The 24,114-nt window shown below is 42.7% G+C and overlaps 1 protein-coding gene across 1 annotated transcript; it reads right to left on the minus strand.

The window, feature by feature from the left end:
• Window positions 1-5,048: 5,048 nt before the first annotated feature.
• Window positions 5,049-23,380, minus strand: glipr1a (GLI pathogenesis-related 1a). Its single transcript, XM_078416582.1, has 6 exons — window positions 23,210-23,380; window positions 15,164-15,412; window positions 13,687-13,802; window positions 5,373-5,452; window positions 5,237-5,263; window positions 5,049-5,149 (listed from the first exon to the last, which is right to left on the minus strand). The coding sequence occupies exons 1-6, from the start codon at window positions 23,378-23,380 to the stop codon at window positions 5,049-5,051; spliced, it is 744 nt and encodes a 247-aa protein (XP_078272708.1).
• Between the last annotated feature and the right edge of the window lie 734 nt (window positions 23,381-24,114).

Consider the following 24,114-nt stretch of genomic DNA (forward strand, 5'->3'; position numbering starts at 1 on the left):
TCCTACTGTGTCCATTCTGTGCGAGTATTCTCAGTCTGGCTGTTGCCTGTCAAGGTAAAACCATTGTTTTTCAGCGGTATTGGAAATTGAAACCTTTCATGAATTTCAAAGACAGTAAAATCTGTTCAAATATGCTTCTTGAGATGGAACCGTTTAGTTTATTGTACATAGTACCATGCAGAGAAAATGTTCTGAAATTCCTATGTTATTTCACAGATTTCCTTTCATTAAATGTTTCGAAGTATTCATCTACTGTGTAAGTGATGTTGCAAAATGTCAATAGACAATAGGTGCAGGAGGAGGCCATTCACTTTAAAGTATGCCACCAGCATCTTTACTATGGTATAGTTTGTAGTCCTTAAAACCCTAGTCATTAAACCCACCTTTTTATAGACAATAGGTGCAGGAGTAGGCCATTCGGCCCTTCGAGCCAGCACCGCCATTCAATGTGATCATTCTCAATCAGTACCCCGTTCCTGCCTTCTCCCCATACCCCCTGACTCTGCTATCCTTAAGAGCTCTATCTAACTCTCTCTTGAATGCATTCAGAGAATTGGCCTCCACTGCCCTCTGAGGCAGAGAATTCCACAGATTCACAACTCTGACGAAAAAGTTTTTCCTCATCTCAGTTCTAAAACCCCTTATTCTTAAATTGTGGCCCCTTGTCTAGGTGTAGTTTGTCAGTTATGTGGCATGAAATGGGCCTTTCAGTCCCACTTGCCCTTACCCACCAAAATGTATTTCTGTGTTAGTAGTCCAATTTTCCTGGGTTTTGGCCCATATCCCTCTAAACCTTTTCCATCCATGTGCCTGTCCAAATGTTTTTTCAATATTATTATTGGACATTGCCTAAAGAGTTCTCTCAGTTGTGTTAATTGAATTTGGTAAGTTGGAAAAAGACAAATAGTTTTGAGATTTTCATCTCCACTGGTCAAGGACATATTCAAGCTCTGAAGCCTCCATGGCAAAGAATGATGTCAAATATTCGAGTCAAAGAGTCACACAGCATAAAAACAAGCCCTTCGGCTCAACTCATCCATGCTGACCAAGATGCCCCATCTAAGCTAGTCCCATTTACCTGCGTTTGGCCCATAAACCTCGAAACCTTTCCAATCCATGTACCTTTTAGATGTCTGAGGGATTATGGGAAAGACTAATGTAAAGAAATGTCTGAGAGATAAATTTATAGTTTTGTCAGCCCGGTTAAAATGCTTAAATTTTTCAGGACACGGATCCAAACAGGGTTAACAAGGACTAATAATAGAAAATTGTTTAGTGCATTGGAATGTGAAGTGGATTTAATGATAAAAAATGCCTAGTGGGACAGCTAGTGGTGTTGCTATCTTGCAGTTCCAGCAACGGGTTCAATTGTGACTTCTTGCACTATCTTTGTGGAGTTTGCATGTTCTCCCTGTGATATTTGGGTTTCCTTTCACATTCCCTAAACAGTCATAAAGCTATACAGCATGGAAACAGGCCCTTCAGCCCACCTTGTCCATGCCAAACAAGTTGGTATTCTGGATTAGTCCCAATTGCCCACATTTGGCCCATATCCTAAATTTTTCTGATCCCCATGTATCCAAACGTTGTTGGTTTTGCAGGTTAATTGGCCGCTAAGTTATCTTTAGTGTATTGATGAGTGGTAGAATCTGTATAGTGTGGGAGATGGGAAATAAAATGGGTTGGGATATGATTAGTGTAAAATTGGTTGCGTGATCTACCAAGTATGCTGAAGGGACTGTTTTCACATTATCTCTTTACAACTCAGTGATGATGAAGTTAGAATAATTTAAGAACTGATTAAAAACCTGCAACCTGGGCAGCACTGTGGCGCAGCGGTAGAGTTACTGCCTTACAGTACCAGACACCCGGGTTCGATCCTAACTACGGGTGCTGTCTGTACAGTGTGTACGCTCTCCCCGTGAAACCGCATAGGTTTTCTCAAGATCTTCAGTTTCCTCCCACACTCCAAAGCCATGCAGGTTTGTAGGTTAATTAGCTTGGTATAAACATAAAATTGTTCCTAGTGTGTAGGGTAGTGTTAATGTGCGGGGATCGCTGGTTGGTGCGGTCCCGGTGGGCTGAAGTGCCTGTTGTTTTTTTGTGCTGGATCTCTAAACTAAGCCATTCAGATATTTCCTCCAACTTGTCTTAAAAAAATTACATTGATAGGGTTATCTGACTTGTGACTAAAATAGATCCAAGGAACTCTGCCTCATTTTATCAGCTTTCATGTTTGATTATGGAAATGTTTCTGATTGTTACTGTTATACATTGGTCACTGATACAGCAATCTAATCTTTGAAACATCATGAACTAATGGAGGGTCACAACCTGGGACATCACCTGTCCATTCCCTCCACAGATGTTGCCTGACCCACTGAGTTCCACCACTACTTAGCGCTTTGCTCGCGATTCCATGTGCGGTCTCGTATCTTCATGAACTAGCAAGTGTCTGTAATCCAACTGGACTAGAATATCTGATCCCAGGGGTGTTGCCTTGCTTAATATTTTTTTTAAAACATACCTTAAAACAAACGAATACTGCTTTGACTGATATTGCAAATAGTAACATTTTGTCCAGGTATCAAATGAGGTTTTGTGGTTACAGGAACAGCCAACAGTGATTGTTTAGAAACCGAACACCTTCCAAGAAAAATCTGGTGAAGAGAAGTTCTAAACAAAAGCTAAATATTGGAAGTGTTTGAAAGGTGAAACCAAAAAGTATTAAAGATACAGATCTTACCACTCAGCAAATATTCACATTTTGAATCTGCTAGAGTGAAGAGTTAATTTTTTGCTGAATAAGCTCTTGTTTGCTACAGCGAAGGATTGGAAATATACTTGGAGCCCATTAAACACAGATCCATTAAAACAAGTAACATTTAAATATTTTTTGGGGGGGTTAAAAGGAGGGGCTATGAAATGCAAATGATTTTAAATGGGGGAAAAAAACAGCTCTGATCTGGCAGCAAATATTTCTGGATGAATAATTTGCAAGTTTCATCTTGTCAAAACCTGCATCTGATTTATTGCAGCCTTACAGGGATACTGACTAGCTTCTGATTTCCTACCATCCATGGTAATCAGTATGGTTAGGATAAACATTTAACAATGCACTGATAGACATGAAGGAATTGGTGACTGAAGTCCTTTATTAATACATTTTAAAGACTTTAAGCCAATGTGTAACTATTTTATTAGCAATTCTGATACACAAAGCTAAATTTCATAAATAACATCCATTACCCAATTACAAAATACTGAATTTGGGCAAGATATATTGTTAAATATTTTCCGTAAACTCTAAAAGTCAAAAATTGATTTTCATCAAAATTGTTTTTAAAAGCTGTGCATGGTAACTTGAAAGAATCAATTTCAATCGGGCAATATTTAGAACAGCAAAATGTACAGATATCAAATTGAATTTTTATACTATGGATTGCAATCTGTTCAGCACCCCTCATGCTATTGAGATGTAAATTAAATGGCCAATTTGTCTAATCCCGTTTAACAATAGCGACTGATGTTGAATTTTATTTTTCAGAAGTTGGGTTCCAGTCTTGGCAAACATTATGTAATGGAATTTTACTACTGGATCAGGCAAGAAAAATAATAATACCAATCAAAATTTGAGTCTAGATGAATTTGCACAGGAAGAATTGCCAGGTCTGACTGGTCTTTGTTAATCTTATGAAAATGTTGGTTTATAACAGTGAGGCCTGAAACAAGAGACCACAACTCTGTTAGGCAGAGTATCAATTTGTAAGGCTTTGGAATAATAGTCGAGCATTACAATTTTCTGATCTGTGCTTGGCAAGGATCAACAGATCCTAATCTAATAGAGCTTTGATACACTTGTAACATAGCTAGGTGCCAAAACAGCGGTAATACTTATCAAATCAGTGGTACAAGAGTTAACATTCTTGGGTGATCTGAAATGTTAACTTTAAACCTCACACCAAGGATGCTATCTGACCTGCTGAATATATCAACTATTTTGTAATTCATTTCCAATTTCAAGCCTCTGGCATTTTGCTTTAAAACAAACAGCAATGCTACCTATAATTTATTTAACCTGAAGGATCTTGTGGAAAAAGTTGGCAAATGTTTATTTTGCAGGTGTGGTAACTTAGCGAGGGAGTGATTCTTATCAATTTTTCCACATACATCACATTAATACAAACGAAAAGTATTGCAGATGCTGCAATAAATTCCAAGTATAAATGTTCAAATGAAAATATTTTGCAATCGCTCATTGTTAAAATAGGGGCATCATGTAAATGTTTGAATTAAAAAATGTTGTAAATGGTGGAAATCTGAGACAACAATTATTTAAACATTCCAAATTGTCAATGCTTAATGTCAGTCTTGTTTTCTTTTGTCACACTTGTTGAATATTTCCAGCATTTTACTGTTTTTGTTTCATCATTTAAAGACGAGTAAAATGAAGTTTGGCAGTAAATCAACCTTGTTAAAAGCAATTGGAACTCTGCATTTACAGAGTTAACAAGAAAGCCTGCAAAACGCAGTCAAAACTGCAGGTAATTTTTTCTCAATAAATTTTCTGTCTATAATATTCGTTGGCCAACTGGAATCAAATTATTTTTGTCAACTTGTTTGCCACCATGGATTAAATGCCAGTATTACATGCCAACATGTTATATGTCGTCACAAAAATCATTATTACTTTGAATTACATTTGGCCAGAGATTGTGATTGAGAAGGCTACAATCTTAGTAGATAAGATGGAGGAGTTTTTGGGAGAGGCAGGTGCAATTCCCGAATGCTAGGTGATCAAATAAAGATCACCATTTAAATCTCTTGGTTTAGCCTGTCAACCAGTTATTTTAATTGTAATTGTTTGTTTTGTCAATATTTGATTTGCTCACTAGATGGTTTTGCAAAAACATGGAAGGTGAGAATTACTGAAAGCATGAGGCCTTTGGATACCTACTGTAGAAAAAAGAGCTGTTACAAAGCCTGAACTTTGCATTCTCTCAGCTTCACTCAAACAAATCCTGTAAATATAAATTACATTTAAATAATTATTGTAGAATATATATTAAAATAATTGTGATAAGAAATATTAGTTGATCATGTAAGGAAATGGAAGCTGCTCCAAAGTTTGGCCTCCATTGAGGGTACCCTGCCAAATAAATTAAGGGGAAACATTTAATTAATTTGTACAACAACATTAACAAACAACAAATATTTAATAATACAAAATACATACGTAGTAGTTTATCACGGGTTGCATCAGCTAAGAATGAAAGAGAAAATTGTAAATGTAAATTGTAACAGCTTGCACTTCAGCTTTTACAATAACTTCAATGCAATGATGGTACAAGAAAAATAATTATTTAACTTACTGCATAACTTCTTGTCACAAGAGGAGCAACCTGAACATGACGATCCTTTGACAAATGGAGGTCTTCCAGCATAATTTCCACTGCATGAAAACAAAGAGTTGGATGGAAACAAATTATTGTTGGTAGAATTCTCATGTCATAAGTGATAGGAGCAGAATTGGACCTTTTGGCCCATCAAGTCTACTCCACCATTCGATCATCGCTGATCTATCTCTCCCTCCTAACCCCATTCCCCTGCCTTCTCTCATAACACTTGACACCCTGCATGGTAATCTTAGAATTTACCTTGGAAACACCAAAATAAGTTCAATAACAGAAGTTACATTCAGGGACAATGTCCAAAAGTACAGCAGTGGCTCCTGCCCACCTCTACCCTTGAGACATGGACCATCTACAGGAACACTGGAAAGATACCACCAAAACTGCCTCTGCCAAGTGCTCCAGTAAGATGTGCATACCGACATCAGCGTGCTCTCCCAGGTCAACGTTCCTAGCATCAAGATGAGAGGCATTTAGCTGGCACTGATAGGTAGGCCAAGATATTTGCATGCCAGATGATATCTCTGGGTAAAATTCATCAAGCATCTCTTGCACAACCTGCAGTAGTCTCCCGGTTGCTAAACACTTTAACTCCCCCTCCCATACTGATCTTTCTGTCCTGGGCCTCCTCCACTGTCAGACTGAGGCCTAACGCAAATTGGAGAAACAGTACCTCATATTTCGCTTGGGCAGCTTACAACCCAGTGACTTCTCCAATTTCAAGTAACCTTGCTTGTCCCCTCTCTCCCCCTCCCCCCATCCCATCCCATCCTAGGTCTCCGGACAGTTGACTGTCCTCCAAATTAATTTTTTGTTTGCATGCCGCACTGTCAGCTTCTCTTAGCTAACAATGATCTATTCTACATTTTCCTTGAACTACTGCCCTTTTGATCTCTCATTTTCACACCTTACCCTTCCATATCTCTGTGTCTTCCTCTCCCCTGACTCTCAGTCTGAAGAAGGGTCTTGACTCAAAATGTCACCCATTCCAAAAAACAAATTCCTTGTATCCAGATGCTGAGTTACTCCAGCATTTTTTGACTATCTGCAGATCCCACATTGGCTTCATCAGCTACCTCAAAATCTGGAGTGAAAATCTTCTAAGAAGATTGAGAGGGTGCAGTATTCTAATAGTGGCCTGTTGAATGTTTTACACTGTTCTATCACTCCCTCTATATGTTTGTACCCCATCTATATGTCAATAAAGCAAAGTCTACGTCTAGCTCACACAATGGATAGTCCGGGAATTGAACAGAGAAACGATAATGAGAATGATTCAGTTGAGGCAGCACATACAAAATTGCTTCTATTCCTGTTCTGAGGTGACTAATGAAGCGAACTCCACCACAGTGATAAAAAATTAGCATTAGTCTCATGTTATTGAATATTTGCTGTGAGATAGAAAATAACAGGTCAAAATAAATTTGCAGATGGATTACAATAAGATGCAAGAATCAGTGTGGTACTAATTAAGGATACAAATAATCTTTAATAATCTAACGTAGGCTAAGAAAACTAGTGTAAAGAGCAAAGCCTGAGTAATTTTAAAAATAGTGGGTCTGCCTTAAAAAAACAGTAAAAGGTCCAATGGATCATCAAATAAGTTCTACTATACCATAATATCACTGTCTCAAGTCCACCAAGCCTCTCATACCCTATATCCTCCAATTCCACAGAGCCCAAAACGTTATGAATTTCAACCTTTTTTGATGAGTGTTTCCACGTAATTAAATGTTAAATCTACTGAGGAAGTGGAACATCAGTGGAAAAGTACTTAGTGAGTAATGATCAGAACGTCAGAAGGTTTATAAGAAAGAAAATTATGAAGTGCAATTAATTATTAAATTATTCATCAAGGAGAGAGAACCTGTGATTTTAAATGAATTTATGCAGGTGAACTAGTATCAAATTTTGAAAGAACAACGGAAGGCACACTGTGGGCACAAATTTCATGACAGCAAACAAAAGGCATCTGAAGCTAGTTCTTGAGAACTAAAGATTAACAATGAGACAGATAAAAAAGTCTTATAATGATTTGAAAGATCATAATAAAGTAGGGAACCAAGCTGAATGTAAAAACTACAAAGGAATTCTTAAAAATTGAACAGACCCAAAGAGATAATGGAACAGGATAAAGACAGACACAAACAGAACATAATTTCTTATAAATACAAAGATCGGCTGATTCATGAGCACCGAGATTTTCCTGTGGAGATAGAGTGCAAAGCTGAGACTCGCAGTAACTGTCTTCACCAGAGGAGGCTGTCATTGTAGGTGCAGTTAATAATTATGCTAATATAAAAAACAATTAAAGGATCAATCCTCTTAAGTAGAAAAACCACTTGGTCTGGCTAGGATATGACTTAGGAAAGGGCAATAATTGCAGTAGCTTGGGGAAGAATCTGTTTTGGATGTGGATGATGGGGGGATTTTTTTTTCCAAAAAGGAGAGAGGTTATTGAGCCACTCTAGCCTTTTCCACCAATGAATACAATCAGGGTTATATGTCTTATCGGAAAGACCCAAAGGTGGGCAGAGGAGGTGGGGTAGCTCTGTTGGTTAGAAATGAAATTCAGTCCTTAGCGAGGGGTGACATAGGATCAGAAGGTGTAGTCGTTGTGGATAGAGCTGAGAAATTATACGGGTAAAAAGACTAATGGGAGTTATTTACAGGCCCCTAAACAGGAGCCAGGATATAGGGTACAATTTACATCAGGAGATAAAATTGGCATGTATAAAAGACAATGCTACAGTGGTCAAGGGAGATTTCAAAATGCAGGTAGACTGGGAAAATCAGGTTGGTACTGGACCCCAAGAAAGGGAATTTGTAGCATGCCTCTGAGATGGATTCTTAAAGCAGCATGTACTGGAGCCTAAAAACGAAAAGGCAATTCTGGATTTAGTGTTATGTAATGAACCGGATTTGATAAGGGAACTCAAGGTAAAGGAACTCAAGGTAGGAAGTAGTGACCACAACATGATAAGTTTTAATCTGCAATTTGAGAGGGAGGTGAAATCGATGTGTCAGTATTGCAGCTGAGCAAAGGGGACTACAGAGGCATGAGGGAGGAGCTGGCTGGAAAAGCAGGGGTGACGGTGGAACAGCAATGGCAGGAATTTCTGGGAATAATTCAGAAGATGCAGGATCTTTTCAATCCAACGAGGAAGAAAGAATCTATGGGGAGAAAGAGGCGACCGTGGCTGGCAAGGGAAGTCAAGGACAGTATAAAACTACAAGTGAAGGCATATAACATAGCAAAGATTAGTGGGAAGTCAGAGGATTGGAAAGCTTTTAAAGAACAACAGAAGGCAACTAAAAAGGAAATACGGGAGAAAAGATGAAATACAAAGGTAAGCTAGCCAATAATATAAAAGAGGATAGCAAGAGTTTCTTCAGTTAAATAAAGAGCAAGAAAGAGGCAAGAGTGGAAGTTGAACTGCTGAAGAATGATGCAGGAGAAGTGATAATGGGAAATAAAGAAATGGCAGAGAAGTTGAATAACTATTTTGCATCAGCCTTTACAGTGGAAGCCACTAGTAATGTGCCTGAAATTCAAGAGAGTCAGGGGATGGAAATTAGTGGAGTGGCTGTTACAAAGGAGGTGCTTAGGAAGCTGAAAGGGCTGAAGGTGGATAAGTTACCTGGACCAGATGGACTGCGCCCTAGGGTTCTGAAAAAGGTGGTTTTAGAGATTGTGGAGGTATTGACAATGATATTTCAAGAATCACTGGAGACAGGAGAGGTCCCAGATGATTGGAAAATTGCCAATATTACCCTGCTGCACAAGAAGGGAGAAAAGCAGAATAGTGGGAACTATAGGCCGTTTAATCTGACTTCGGTGGTTGGAAATTTTTTAGAGTATTACTAGCACAAGTGTGCCCGTTGGGCCCGTCCTCGTAGGGTTTCCATTGTAACCGGGAGGGGAGTTGGGGGGAGGGAAGGGGGAGGGAGGGAGGGAGGAGGGGAGGGGGGAGGGAGGGGGATAGGGGGAGGGAGGGGGATAGGGGGGGAGGGGGAGGGAGGGGGGGAGGGGAGGGGGGAAGGGGGAGGGAGGGGGAGGGAGGGGGACCTCCCCTTTTCCCAGTACCCCTCTTTCCCCGTTGGGCCCGTCCTCATAGGGTTTCCATTGTAACCGGGAGGAGGGGAGGGAGGGAAGGGGGAGGAGGGGAAGGGGGAGGGGAGGAGGGGGGAGCGAGGGGGTAGGGGAGGGGGGACCTCCCCTTTTCCCAGTATCCCTCTTTCCCCAGTATCCCTCTTTCCCCGTTGGGCCCGTCCTCGTAGGGTTTCCATTGTAACCGGGGGGGGGAGGGAGGGGGAGGGAGGGAGGGGGAGGGAGGGAGGAGGGAGGTGTGCAGGGAGGAGGGGAGGGGGAGGGAGGGGAGGGGGGAAGGGGGGAGAGAGGAGGGGGGATTGAGGGGGACCTCCCCTTTTCCCAGTACCCCTCTTTTCCCGTTGGGCCCATCCCCGTAGGGTTTCCATTGTAACTAGGAGGGGGGGAGGGAGGGTGGAAGGAGGGAAGGGGGAGGGAGGGGGGAAGGGGGGAGGGAGGGGGACCTCCCCTTTTCCCAGTACCCCTCTTTCCCCGTTGGGCCCGTCCTCGTAGGGTTTCCATTGTAACCGGGAGGGGGGGAGGGAGGGAGGAGGGAGGTGTGGAGGGAGGTGGAGTGGAGGGGGGAAGGGGGAGGGGTCGGGGGGGGAGGGGAGGGGGGATGGAGGGGGACCTCCCCTTTTCCCAGTACCCCTCTTTCCCCGTTGGTCCCGTCCCCGTAGGGTTTCCATTGTAACCGGGAGGCGGGGAGGGAGGGGGGAGGGAGGGAGGAGGGGAAGGGGATTGAGGGGGGAGGGGAGGGGGAAGGGGGGGAGGTGGAGGGAGGGGGAGGGAGAGGGGAAGGGGGGAGGGAGGGGGACCTCCCCTTTTCCCAGTACCCCTCTTTCCCCATTGGGCCCATCCCCGAGGGGTGAGGGAGGTGGGGAGGGATGGGGAGGGAGTTGGGAAGGAGTGGGGAGGAAGGGGTTGAGGGGGGAAGGGGGACCTCCCCTTTCTTTTTTCGCAACACTTGCCCCGGTGGCCCACGAGCATAGGGGCCCCATGCTGATCTGTGTATGTTAAGTGGCTTGCAATAAAAAACACAACTTTAAAAAACAATCAGTTGCTTTTCGCAACAAAGTAGCCCATCGCACCCAAGCATTGTGACGTCACAAGCTGAAGACCTTGAAAAAAAAGGTTAAAAATAAAAAAATGTAAATTTGTAAAGAGCAGACACCCAATAGCAGCTTCTTGTCCATTGTGACATCACACGCTGAATACCGCGGGGGGGGGGGGGGGGGGGGGGAAGGGGGGTCAGCTCGAGTTCATCTCACAGGGGCATTGTAACATCACAATGAAGATTAATCCGCACCGCAGCGCCCCCCTTCTGTAAAAACTTTGATAAATCAGGGGGGGCAGCGCTTTAAAACCTCTGTAACTTAAAAAACACGCAACCAAATTAAATGAAAATATCGCGGCCGGTTAGCCGGGAGGTTGGTGATCAAGGCGGTGCAAAAACCGTGGCGCGACTGTTTACCGTTTTGCCGAAATCACTGATACAAATAAACATGTTACAAACATATTGATATATTCACAAGATCTGAGTTTTAATAGTATACTAGAACAAGTGTGCCCGTTCAAAGCGGGCCCGTTGGGCCCGTCCCCACACCCCCCATTCTCTCCTCCCCCAGCCCCACTCTTACCCGTTGGGCCCGTCCTCCTGATCTGTGTATGTCAAGTGACCACTATATTTCCTAATCAGATGTGCAGCACTTTGGTCAACGTGGGTTGTTTTTAAATGTGCTATACAAATATAATTTGTGCTATACAAATATAATTGACTTGACTTGACTTGACTTGACTTGCAATAACAAAAAACAGCACTTTAAAACAATCCTGGAAACTTTCGAAACAATGTTCGAAACAATGTAGCCGTCACAAGCTGAAGACCAAATATGCACTGCAGCGCCCCCCTGAAAAGGGGGGGGGGGGGGGGGGGGCAGCGCTTTAAAACCTCTGTAACTTAAAAATCACGCGACCAAAGTAATGAAAATATCACGACCTCCTCTTCACAAAGCCATGCTGACTTAGGGCTATTTTATCGTGAACTTCTAAGTACTCCGTAACCACATCCTTTATCTATAGTATATAGATAAAGGATGTGGTTACGGAGTACTTAGAAGTTCACGATAAAATAGCCCTAAGTCAGCATGGCTTTGTGAAGAGGAGGTCTTGCATAACAGATTTGCTGGAATTCTTTGAAGAAGTAAATAGCAGGACAAAGGAGTCATTAGATGTTGTTTACTTAGATTTTCAGAAAGCCTTTGATAAGGTGCCACACTTGAGGCTGCTAAGGAAGATGAGAGCCGGAGGTATCAAAAGGCAGATACTAGCATGGATAGCAGGTTGGCTGGATGGCAGAAGACAAAGAGTAGCAATAAAGCGGGCTTTTTCTCGTTGGCTGCCAGTGTCTAGTGGAGTTCCGCAGGGGTCGGTGCTGGGGCCGCTACTCCACGTTGTGCATTAATGATTTGGACGAGGGGATTGAAGACTTTGTGGCCAAGTTTGTGGGTGATATGAAAATAGGTGGAAGGGCAGGTAGTGTAGAGAAAGCAGGGACTCTGCAGAAGGACTTGGACAGGTTGGGAGAGTGGGCAGAGAAGTGGCAGACAGAATATAGTGCAGCAAAGTGTTGAATCATGCATTTTGGTAGTACAAATAAAAACGTAGACTATTTTCTAAATGGGAAATCCAGAAATCAGTGGTCCAAAGGGACTTGGGAGTGCTGGTGCAGGATTCCCAAAAAGTTAATCAGCAAGTTGAATTGGTAGTAAAGAAAGCAAACTCAATGCTAGCATTTATTTCAAGAGGGCTTGTTTCCAAAAACAGGGATGTAATGCTGAGGTTCTATAAGGTACTGGTAAAGCCGCATTTGGAGTATTGTGAGCAATTTTGGGCACCATATCTGAGGAAGGATCTACTGGCTCTGGATAGGGTCCAGAGGAGGTTTACAAGAATGATCCCAGGAATGAGTAGGTTAACTCATTAACTCAGGCCTTGGGCCTGCACTCGCTGGAGTTTAGAAGAATGAGGGGGGACCTCATTGAAAGACTTGGATAGAGTGAATGTGGAGAGGATGCTTCCACTAGTGGGAGAGTCTAGGACTAGAGGTCATAGCCACAGAATTAAAGGACGTCCTTTTAGGAAGGAGATGAGGAGAAATATTTTTAGTCAGAGGGTGGTGCCTGTGGAATTCTTTGTCACAGAAAGCTGTGGAGGTCATCAGTGATATTTTTAAGGCAGAGATAGATAGATTCTTGATTAGTACAGGTGTCAAAGGTTATGGGGAGAAGGCAGGAGAATGGGCTTAGGAGGGAGAGATAGATCAGCCATGATTGAATGGCGGAGTAGATTTGATGGACTGAATGGCCTAATTCTACTATCACTTATGAACTTATGCAATATGTCTGTGAACTAACTGTACACTGCATTTATCACATAATATTCATTAATATTTTTGGTTATCAATTAGTCTCAGATTTAACACACGACAGACCCAATATTAATTGTAATTTGAAGACAAGTATTTCAAAATTCTCTCACCTTTAATGTTTAGAATTAAGGTGGAAAGGATTTCTCTTTATCTATAACCATAAATGTAATATCTTAAAAACATTAACTTTTATTCTTTTAAATGCATGGAGTACAATCCTTCATAAAGATCAAAGATTTCACAATGAATAATTCTATTGATCAGTTACTTAGAAGATGATTTAAAATTTACAATAGACCACATATGTCATTTGCAGTAACGTGTCCAGTTGATATCTTCTGAAATACATGGCAATTGTTGCCTCTGCAGATGCACTGAAGATTGATAAATGTGCCAGGTGCCTTCTGAAGTGAAAAGATTTTGCAGGACCAAAATATCCCAAAGTGGTCATGATCACTGGTTTCTGGATTCTATTTTACATTTATATGCATCGGCTCAAAAGGGTAGTCATTTAAATAATGGTAATTACCTTAAAATATTCGGCTTGATCCAATTCCATCAATAAACTGAGATTGAATTGTAACCTTTTCATGTAACAGTGCTATCTTGGATAATGTTTGAGAATTTAAAACAGTAACCTTATCGCTTATCTGAATAACTGCCCTAATATTTACTCATGGTTTTTTTCCAATAAAAAGAAAGCAATGGCATTTCAAAGTAAACTATTGTTTAAAAAAACCCATTTAGAAACTTACGCTGGTGCATAGTCACACACAAATACTACTGCTGACCCTTTTAGTCCAGAGGCTTTAAGTCCATTGGGACATTTATTAACTGCACAACCAACTTTGTAAGTACTCTCCCAGACAACCTGGAAAATAAATGTGTGTTCAATGTTTAGCAACAGTACTTATTTTGCAAAGATTAGTTCCATACATGAAAATACTAACCCTGTATAGATTACATATGGTAAATTAACAGAGAAAAAAAATCATATGTTCCATTAATAAATGATCATAAGCCACATTAATTCTTTTATTCCTCTCATGGATCTATGTGGGATCTATACATGGAGTATAAAACAAGAGCATAGACAGTACAAGCTCCTCGGCTCACCTGGTCTGTGCTAATGATGATGCCAACCTAACTAATCTCATAATTCTCTTCAGTTCAATTTATTTAATGAAGAAACATTTTTGCATGTGGAATAATCCATATTAATTCTGTTCAAATCATAAATTTAAAAAGTGTCTGGCAATATAAATTGCAACTGTAGAACATTGAGGTCAGCTCAAAATTCTCTTTTGATATTTTTATCATTAAAAACCTGAAATTGAATTTTATGTTTTTGTTATTCACAAACTATTTTCATTAATTTCAATACAGTTCGACGAGATTTCTACCCAATAACAATGGACAAGGTTTGAGAATTTAAAAATCTCATGCAAAAAACAAACTTCTGGAGAAACTCAGCAGATCAGGCAGCACCTGGGGAGAGAAATGGACTGACCATATTTTGGGTCTGTTTGATCTGTTGAGTTCCTCCAGTAATTTTGATTTTTGCTCAAAATTCCAGCATTTGCAGTCTCTTGTGTCTAAAAGAATCTCATCAGCCAGCTCAGAACCCACAAATCTGAAGTGGAATCAAGTCACCCACAGTCCTGAAGGACTGCCTAAAAGGAAAACTGGAAATATGCAGGTAACATTTTTAGTACTAAGGTACCTACCTCATAGATTCAATCCTGCCTGCTTGCCTGCAGGTGTCAGATTTCTCAAGCTCGATAAATCTAACCACCAGTATGAAAATATAAAAATCAAGGCAGATAACCATCATATTAAGTAAATAAACAACCACTTCCCATCAGCAGTAGCGCTTACCCCTGGCCCCACCCTACTTTTTGGCAAATTAACAGCTGACGGCATTCAAGGCCACCAACTTGGTGAGTTACAATCCAGTCTCAGAAGTCTTCTTTCTGCAAATAATACACCAGATGCAAAAGAAACCAGAAATATGACAAAAACAAAAAACCTGCATATGCTACATATATGAAATAAAGTCAGAAAATCTTTTAAAGGCTCAGCAGATCATACATTTATAAAGACCAGTGAAAAGTCATCAACCTGAAATTAATTCTCTTTGCACATGCTGCTGAGCATTTATGACATTTTGTTTTATATATTTGGTGAACTTCTCTTCATTTGGCAGTTCAAAGTTTACAGTATTTGTATTACCTGGGTGTAATGTCCACATACAGCATATTTTTTGCAGGTATTTGTATCAAACTCGTAATTCGTTACTTCACTATGCCATGCCTTGATAGCCGCCTTGGTATTAAAACTGCCTGTTGAAGCATAGAGGTTTTCTCCTACTGGGTAGAAGGTTGGATGCACTGCTCCATTTTTGTTCAGGTTTGGATTATGCTTAAACGTGCACTTTCTGGTCCAAGCTTTTGCAGATTTGGCAAGAGCTTCATCCCATGTCTAGAATGGTTAAAAAAAAGACAATACTAACACATTTCTACACCAGCTGACTCCTCTGCCATCTTAACTAATCTTACCAGGTTTCATAGATTTTAAGGAATAAAGTTTCAATGTTGAATTTAGTTCAACAAAGTGGAGCTGGAGTAAAAGATAAGCCATGATCTTATTGAATGGCAGAGCTGGTGCATGGAACCAAAATATGTACTCTAGAATTTTATTCTAATATTGTGCTGTAGGTATGGTGCATAACTAAGAGCAGTTTCAACTACCTGCAAATGTCAGGAATTTGGTATGCATGTGAATTTGTAAATGATGGGTACCACTACTATAACGGCTTCCTTTAAAAGAAAAGGATTACATTTATATGAAGTGCCCAGATTTTGATCGGAGTACAGATGAATAATGCTAAACTTGAGAATTTGGTCAAAATAGGAGGGTGCTGCTGTCTAATTTAAACTGCGAAGGCAGAAGACACCCATCAAAGGGAAGTACATTAGGGTAAATAGTAAATAGCATAGGGTAAATAGTAAGTGTAGCGGCCAGCTTCTCGTCTATCAATTAGCTCCCAAGCTGCCACTTGCATAGACCGGGTGAGCGATAAAGCTTATAACTCAAGCTATCAATAACAGAGATCCTCCTTGACGTATGAACAGTTAATCTTTATTTTGAAGGTGCAATAAACATATTGGCATATCTCTTGTCATCGACTGGTTATTGATTCGCTAGGTATAATTCCATATCCTACCACAGTCTATGTGATCGATACGAACTGCCAGATATAACCGGCGGAGTCTGTATTAATCTTGTTAATAAGATCTTACAACCGATTACATCTTGGCTAATGAATCTTTTGGCGGAGCCTTTAGCTGAACCTGTCAGCACCTCGTTGGCTTACACACTCTCTGCCAGCATGTACTCAACTGCCATAACTCTAGCTCTGCCCAGCCCCTACGTAAGCATTGCATTAACTCTATAGAGTCCAAACTACAGCAGGATACAAGGTAATAATAACAATAAGCAAAAATAACTAATAAATGCAAAATGGCTCCTACAGTAAGGTTGCTAGGTTGAATTCAAAGAAAGAAAATCTAAGCTTGAAAATCAGCTTCAGTCAATGCAGAGCAGAAAGGAAATTATGACTTTTCTACATCATATGAGAATACAGAATAGTAAGTATTATCTTTTGAAATGGCAGGAAGGGACGTGATGTTCAGGAATCTTCCACTTGCAAGTCTGTCTGGCTGTGGTACTCAATATTAGAGATTGGTTAGAGTGACAACAATTTAAAGTCCAGAGCATGGGTTACACAGCAAAAGATTGCACAAAGGTTGGGGGGGGAACATATACAGCCTGGAATTGCTGTATGCAGAGGGGATTTTATCATCAGATATGCAATTGTTTCTGCGATTGCCAATATGAAATTAGATTGTGTGTTTTCGCAATTGTGAGGATAAAATCCATTTTCATCCTTGCATTGTTATTTTTGCAACTTCCTCCACTTCAACAAATCCCCCCACTGTCTATTTCAGGGGTTCCCAACCATTTTCATCCCGTTTACGCCTGGCAACTTTTCGATAGTAAATTTACCCCCGCCCTGTTTTGTTCAGTAATTTGAGTTTACACTTCCACCATAATAAAGCAACCAACAAGGGGGAAATTTAAAAATAGTTTTTAATATTATTATTTTGTTCAAATTTACCCCGTGGGTAGGCGAAATTACCCCCTGGGGGTAAATTTACCCCAGGTTGGGAACCCTTGGTCTATTTGCTTTAAGCACTGCACACTTTACCGACACCAAATTTCAGCACCTTCCCCTGCTCCAGAGATTAGGTAAAGCATAAAATTGAAGGCAATAAATCAATAATCAAGGTTGAAAACCAAAGAAAGGAAAGATTGAAAAATAATACAACAGCTTTACCATAATGGCATAAACTTTATACAAAGTATCTTGGGCATAACACAAGGTAAAAGCCCAGGCTAGACCTGGAGTGATTTGAAAGTGTAACTTGGACAGGCCAGAATGACACTTCAACTCCCAGGAGTTAAATCTCAAGGCAATATTACACAATAAGATCACATTCCTTGGATGTTAAAGAATGTTCTGAGTTAATATTTTAAGACATGAACAACTACCCGTTGGGCAGTTGGAATATGGGGCTACGCTTGGAGAAAACACTGTGCTTCACAAGTGCAGTAAGGAAATGTTTCTACATGGAAGGGGTGTTGGAACTTTGGAACTCTTGTGAATAGCAATATATCGACCAGGAATAGCAATGTATCGACCAGGAATATTAAGGGACATTGGGACAAGGTTGAAAGCAATTGAGTCATACAGCAGAAAAATAGGCTATTCGGCCCAACGTCCGTGCTGAACCAGATGCCCCATCTAAGTTTGTCCCGTTTTCCTGCATTTGGCCCATATCCATCTAAACCTTTCCGATCTATGAATCTGCCCAAATGTGTAGGAAGGAACTGCAGATGCCGGTTTAAACCGAAGACACAAAAAGCTGAAGTAACTCTGAAGGACAGGCAGAGAGCTCTCTCTCTCTATTAGAGATTGGTTAGAGTGACAACAATTGTCTAGAGAGAGAGAGAAGGAATGGGTGACATTTCAGGTCGAGACCCTTCTTCAGACCTGTCCAAATGTCTTTTCAATGGTTTCTATCTTGTGGTTATATCTCGTCTAATAATAATAATAATGCATTTTATTTATATAGCGTTTTTCATATACTCAAAGACGCATTACAGAGATTTAGAGAACATAGGGAAATGAATAAATAGATAAATAAGTAAATAAATAAACGAACAGAGAAAGGAGACAGAGGGTGAGGTGACCTTCAGTGGTTGAAGGCAGTGCTGAACAGGTGAGACTTCAGCGATGTTTTGAATGTGGTGAGTGTGGAGGAGTCTCTAACGGTTTGGGGTAGTGAGTTCCATAGGGTGGGAGCAGCGATGGAGAAAGCCCTGTCCCCCTAGGATCTGAGTTTGGTCCGGATGTGGGGGGATAGGAGATTGGCAGCAGCAGAGCAGAGGGTGCAGGTGGGTGTGCCTGTGGAGGAGGTCGGTCAGGTAGGATGGGGCCAGGTTATGGAGGGCTTTGTAGGTTATGAGGAGGATTTTGTACTGTATTCTCTGGGGGATGGGGAGCCAGTGGAGTTTATAAAGGACGGGGGTGATATGGTCACGGATCGGGGTGTGGGTGAGTAGACGGGCAGCGGAGTTTTGAATGTATTGAAGTTTACTGATGATTTTTGAGGGTGCGCCATAGAGGAGGCTGTTGCAGTAGTCCAGACGGGAGGTGATGAAGGCGTGGATGAGGGTTTCTGCAGCTGTGGAGGAGAGGGATGGACGGAGACGGGCAATGTTTTTGAGGTGGAAGAAGGCTGTCTTTGTGATGTGTTTGATGTGTTTGTCGAAGGAGAGGGTTTGATCAAAGATGATTCCAAGTTTCCGGATGTGAGGGGAGGTGGATACTGGGAGACCATCAATGTTGAGGATGAAGTTTTGGGTGGATTTGGTGAGCGTTTTTGGACCAATGATGATGATAGTCTAGGAGCTCGTTCCATAAACCCACCATCTTCTGTATGGAAAAACATTGCCCCTCAGGTTCCTTTTTAATGTTTCCCTGCTCACCTAAACCTATATCCTCTCATTCTTGATTCCCCTACCTAGGTAAAAGGTTCATTCACCTTATTAATTCCCGTCATGAATTTATACACGTCTATAAGATTATCCCTCAGCCTCCTATGAATGGGTTAAAAATACAACCTATTCAGTCTCTCCTTCCTTCTCAAATCCTCCAGTACCGGCAACATTCTCACATTTTGTTTTGTATCCTTTAACGTTTAATGACTGGGAAACTTATACTTACAGAGGGGTGAAAATTTGGGAAAACTTCCTCACGAATCTTTCCTGCGCAATGGCACTTTGCTGTAGCAGGCTGACCAAAAACGAACACTATACTCCAAGAGTTTGGTGATGGTCTGCTGAATGATACAAAGGCTTGGAGGAGCCGTATGGCTTCCTTTTCCCATTCAATAGGATAGTATTGGTAGGAAGGACAGAATGGCCTCCTATTCACCATTCACAGGACAGCAGAGGTTGGAGGAGCTGAGTAGCCTCCTGTCCCAACCCTCAATATAGCATAGATTGGATGGGCTGTAGGCTTATTCCTAACCCACAGTATGATAGCATAGGTTGGAGGGGCTGAATGGCCTCCTCATTCCAACCCACAGAATGATACCAAAGATGGATGAGCTGAGTGGTCTCCTATTCCGACTGACAGAATGATAGCATCTGTTCCAGGTTCACCACAACATAGACCTTTTCTTCCATAGCCTTCACCTCCGTGCCTTTTTCTGTGGGAAGGAGTCGTTACCATCCAGTGATGACTCCTTCTCCACCTGTCTCCCTCTTCTTGGACTCCCCTGAACAGTCTTCCACCATCTCTAGACCTTTTTATTTTTAACTGCTGGCGTGACATCACCGTCTCAACTTTTCCACTCCCCTTACCTACTCTAACCTCACCTCCTCTGAATGTACAGCCTTCCGCTCACTCAACAGCAACCTCGACATTATCATCAAACCCGCCGAGGTGCCGTGGTAGTCTGACGAGCTGACCTCTACCGCACTGAGGCCAAGCGCCAGCTCTCGGACATCTCCTCCTACCTATCCTTCGATCCTATAGACGAGCACCAGGCTATAACCTCAGACAATTTCTGATTTCTTCATTTCTGGCTGTCTGCCTTCCACAGCTTCCAACCTTATCATTTCCCAGCCCCGCACAGCCCTCTTTTACCTTCCGTAAACACGACTGCCCTGGGAGACCCAATGTTTCTGCCTGCTCCTGTCCGACTGAAATGATTTCTACGTACCTTGACTCCATCCTATCCCCCCCGGTCCAAACTCTCCCGACCTATGTTCCAAATCGCCTCATATGCCCTTCATCTCTTTAATGATTTTCGCTTTCCGAGCCCCCACTCCTTCATCTTTACTATGGACGTTCAGTCACTCTACACCTCCATCCCCCACCAGGAAGGCCTTAAAGCCCTGTTTCTTCCTCGACCGCAGAACCATCCAATTTCCCTCTACTAACACTACTCTGCCTAACGGAGCTGGTCCTCATCCTTAACAACTTCTCCTTCGACTCCTCCCATTCCTCCAAGTCTAAGGCATAACTATGGGCACCCACATGGGCCCCAGCTATGCCTGCCTCTTTGTAGGGTACGTTAAACAATCAGTTTCATGCCTACACTGGCCCTATCCCCGAACACTATCTCTGTTACATTGACTGCATCAGTGCTACTTCCTGCACCCACGCAGAACTCATGGACTTCATCAACTACACCACCAATTTCCATCCTGCAATCAAATTTACCTTGGACTATCTCCAACTCCCTCCCCTTCCTTGATCTCACAATCTCCATCACAGGGAATAGACTATCGACTGACGTGTATTACAAACCGACTCCCACAACTATCTTGAGTACACTTCTTCCCACCCTGCATCCTGCAAATACTATCCACTACTCCCAATTCCTCCGTCTACACCGCATCTATGGGTGGCATGGTGGCGCAGCGGTAGAGTTGCAGCCTTACTGCACTTGCAGCATCGGAGACCAGGGGTTCGATCCCGACTACGGGTGCTGTCTTACGGAATTTGTATGTTCTCCCAGTGGGTTTTCTCCGAGATCTTCGGTTTCCTCACACACCCCAAAGACGTGCAGATTTGTAGGTTAATTGGTTTTGTATAATATAAATTGTGTAGGATAGTGTTAGTGTGTGGGGATCGCAGATCAGCCTGGACACGGTGGGCTGAAGGGCCTGTTTCGGCGATGTATCTCCTCGGTACCCAGCAGCTCTGCCCTTGCTCCCCCTCCCCTGTCGCACAGAGTCCCCCATGTCTTTATCTTTCACCCCATCAGCCATCGCATACAACATGTAGTCCTCCAAATTTTTCACCACCTCCAACCGGATTCCAATACCAGTCACATCTTATCATCTCCACCCCTTTCCGCAGACCATTCCCTCTGCGACTTCCTGGTTAACTCATCCCTTCCCACCCACACCACCCCCTCCCTGGGTAACTTCCCCTGAAACTGCGGAAGATGCAACACCTGTCCCTATACCTCCTCCCTCGACTCTGTCTAGGGACTCTGACAGTCCTTTCAGGTTAGGCAGAGGTTAACTTGCACCTCCTCCAACTTAATCTACTGTATCTGTTCAAGATGTGGACTCATATATTTGCGAGACCAAACGCAGACTGGGCGATCATTTCGCAAAACACCTTTGCTCAGTACGCCTGAACCTACCTGATCTCCCAGTTGCTAAACACTTTAATTCTCCTTCCCATTCCCACAGACCTTTCAGTTCCTAGGTCTCCTCCATTGTCAGTGAGGCTAAACATTAATGGGAGGAATAGCATCTCATATTTCACTTTGGCACCTTACATCCCAGAGGTATGAATATTGATTTCTCTAACTTCAAGTTACCCTGGCATTCCCTCTCTCTGTCCCTCCCCCACCCAAGTCGCACCAGCTTCTCGTTTTCACCCAACAGCTAACAATGGCCTGTTTCCTTTATCATCGTTACTTTTTTGCATATCTTTCACTCATAGTTCTTTATGTCTACATCATCGTCTATCTCTCGTTTCCCTTATCCCTACCCAGTCTGATGGGTCTCGACCAAAAACATCACCCATTCCTTCACTCCAGAGATGCTGCCTGTCCTGCGTAGTTACTCCAACTTTTTGCGTCTATCTTCGAGTGATAGCATGTCAGATGGGCTGAATGACCTATTTACTACCAACAAAATGATAGCATGGGTTGAATGGCCTCCTATTCATTACCAACAACGGTGGCAAAGATTGGATGGGCTGAATAGCACACTATTCCTACTGACAGAATGATATTATAGGTTGGATGGGCTGAATAGCCTCTTATTTCTACTGACAGAATGATAGCATAGGTCAGATCGGCTAAATGACCTATTCCCTAACAACAGAATATTATGGGTTGGATCGGCTGAGTGGCATCCTACTCCCAACCTAAAGAATTATAGCACCCCAAAGACGTACGGGTATGTAGGTTAATTGGCTGGGTAAATGTAAAAATTGTCCCTAGTGGGTGTAGGATAGTGTTAATGTACGGGGATCACTGGGCGGCACGGACTTGGAGGGCCGAAAAGGCCTGTTTCCGGCTGTATATATATGATATGATTGATTGGATCGGCTGAATAGCTTATTCAAAACCAACAGAATAATAGCAGAGAATGGAGGAGCTGAATAGCCTCTAAAGCCTTACCAACAATAGCAGAGATAGGATGGGCCAAATGGCCTATTCCCAACTCATAGTATGTTAGCACAGATCGGAGAGGCTGAATTACCCCCTCCCTATCCCGACCAAATTGAATGATAGCAGATTTTGGAGAGGTACCAAATTGAATGATAGCAAGAGATTGGAGAGGCTGAATGGCCTCCGAACCCCAACCCACACCTTCCTGACTCAGAATCATTAAAAAATTCCGACGCGTTTTTGCCTGACACTCCGACTTTCTTCCTCCTCAGCCACTGCCGGGCCCCAGAGTTTGACATTTTTATATTTATAGCGCGTGTATATTTTTGCGACCCGGCTGCGTCGTCGTCTGTCGAGTTAGCGGGAAAGGTGCGGGTTGACTGGACGGCCTTTTCCCCATGCGCGGGAAAGCCCGGGCCCAACTGCCGGCCGCTTCCAGATCTTTCCATCGGCTGCGGCGACCATCGAGTTCCCCGGACACCCACACCCCGCCTTCACACTTTACCATCTTAAACATTTTGGTGGCTTTGGGATTCACATCCGACCGATAACTGTTGTGCTCAGCCAGGCATTCCTTTATAAAAGCCGGGTCGGTGATGGAGTAGACGTCGGCGGAGGTCGGTAGCGGCGAGCAAAGCGCGAGGAACAGCAGCCGTACGACGCCCACAGCAGCCATGGCGGGCGGGCAGGAGGGCAGCTTCCCGAGCGCGCGCACCGTGCCCGCGCGCGCGCGCGCGCGCGCACACACACGCGCCCCTCCCCATGGCCTGAACCATACAGCAATTGGAACATTAGCCCTTCGGCCCTACTCCTCCATGCTGACCAGGATACCCATCAATTTGCCTCCACCTCTCTCAACACCTCTTCTATCCATGTTGTTTTTTCCAAATGTTCATGTCATAGGAGCAGAATTAGGCCATTGGGCTCATCAAGACTATTTCTGCACAAAATGCTGGAGAAACTCAGCAGGTCAGGCAGCATCTCAGGAGAGAAGGAATGGGTGACGTTTCAGGTCGAGACCTTTCATCAGACTGAAGAAGGGTCTCGACCCGAAACATCACCCATTCCTTCTCTCCTGAGATGCTGCCTGACCTGCTGAGTTACTCCAGCATTTTTTGAATAAATACCTTCGATTTGTACCAGCATCTGCAGTTATTTTCTTACACTAGTCTATTTCTGCTATCATACTGTGAGTTGGGAATCGGTTATTCAGCCCATCCAATCTCTGATCTATCTTTCCTTCGTAACCCCATTCTCCTGCCTTCTCACCATAAGCCCTGACACCCGTAGTAATCAAAAATCTATCTATCTCTACCTTAAAAATATCCATTGACTTGGGCTCCACGGCCTTCTGTGGCAATTAATTCCAGATTCACCACCCTCTGACTAAAGAAATCATCTAATCTCTCC

Source organism: Rhinoraja longicauda, chromosome 20 (genome assembly GCF_053455715.1).
Source record: "Rhinoraja longicauda isolate Sanriku21f chromosome 20, sRhiLon1.1, whole genome shotgun sequence".
Lineage (NCBI taxonomy): Eukaryota > Metazoa > Chordata > Chondrichthyes > Rajiformes > Arhynchobatidae > Rhinoraja > Rhinoraja longicauda.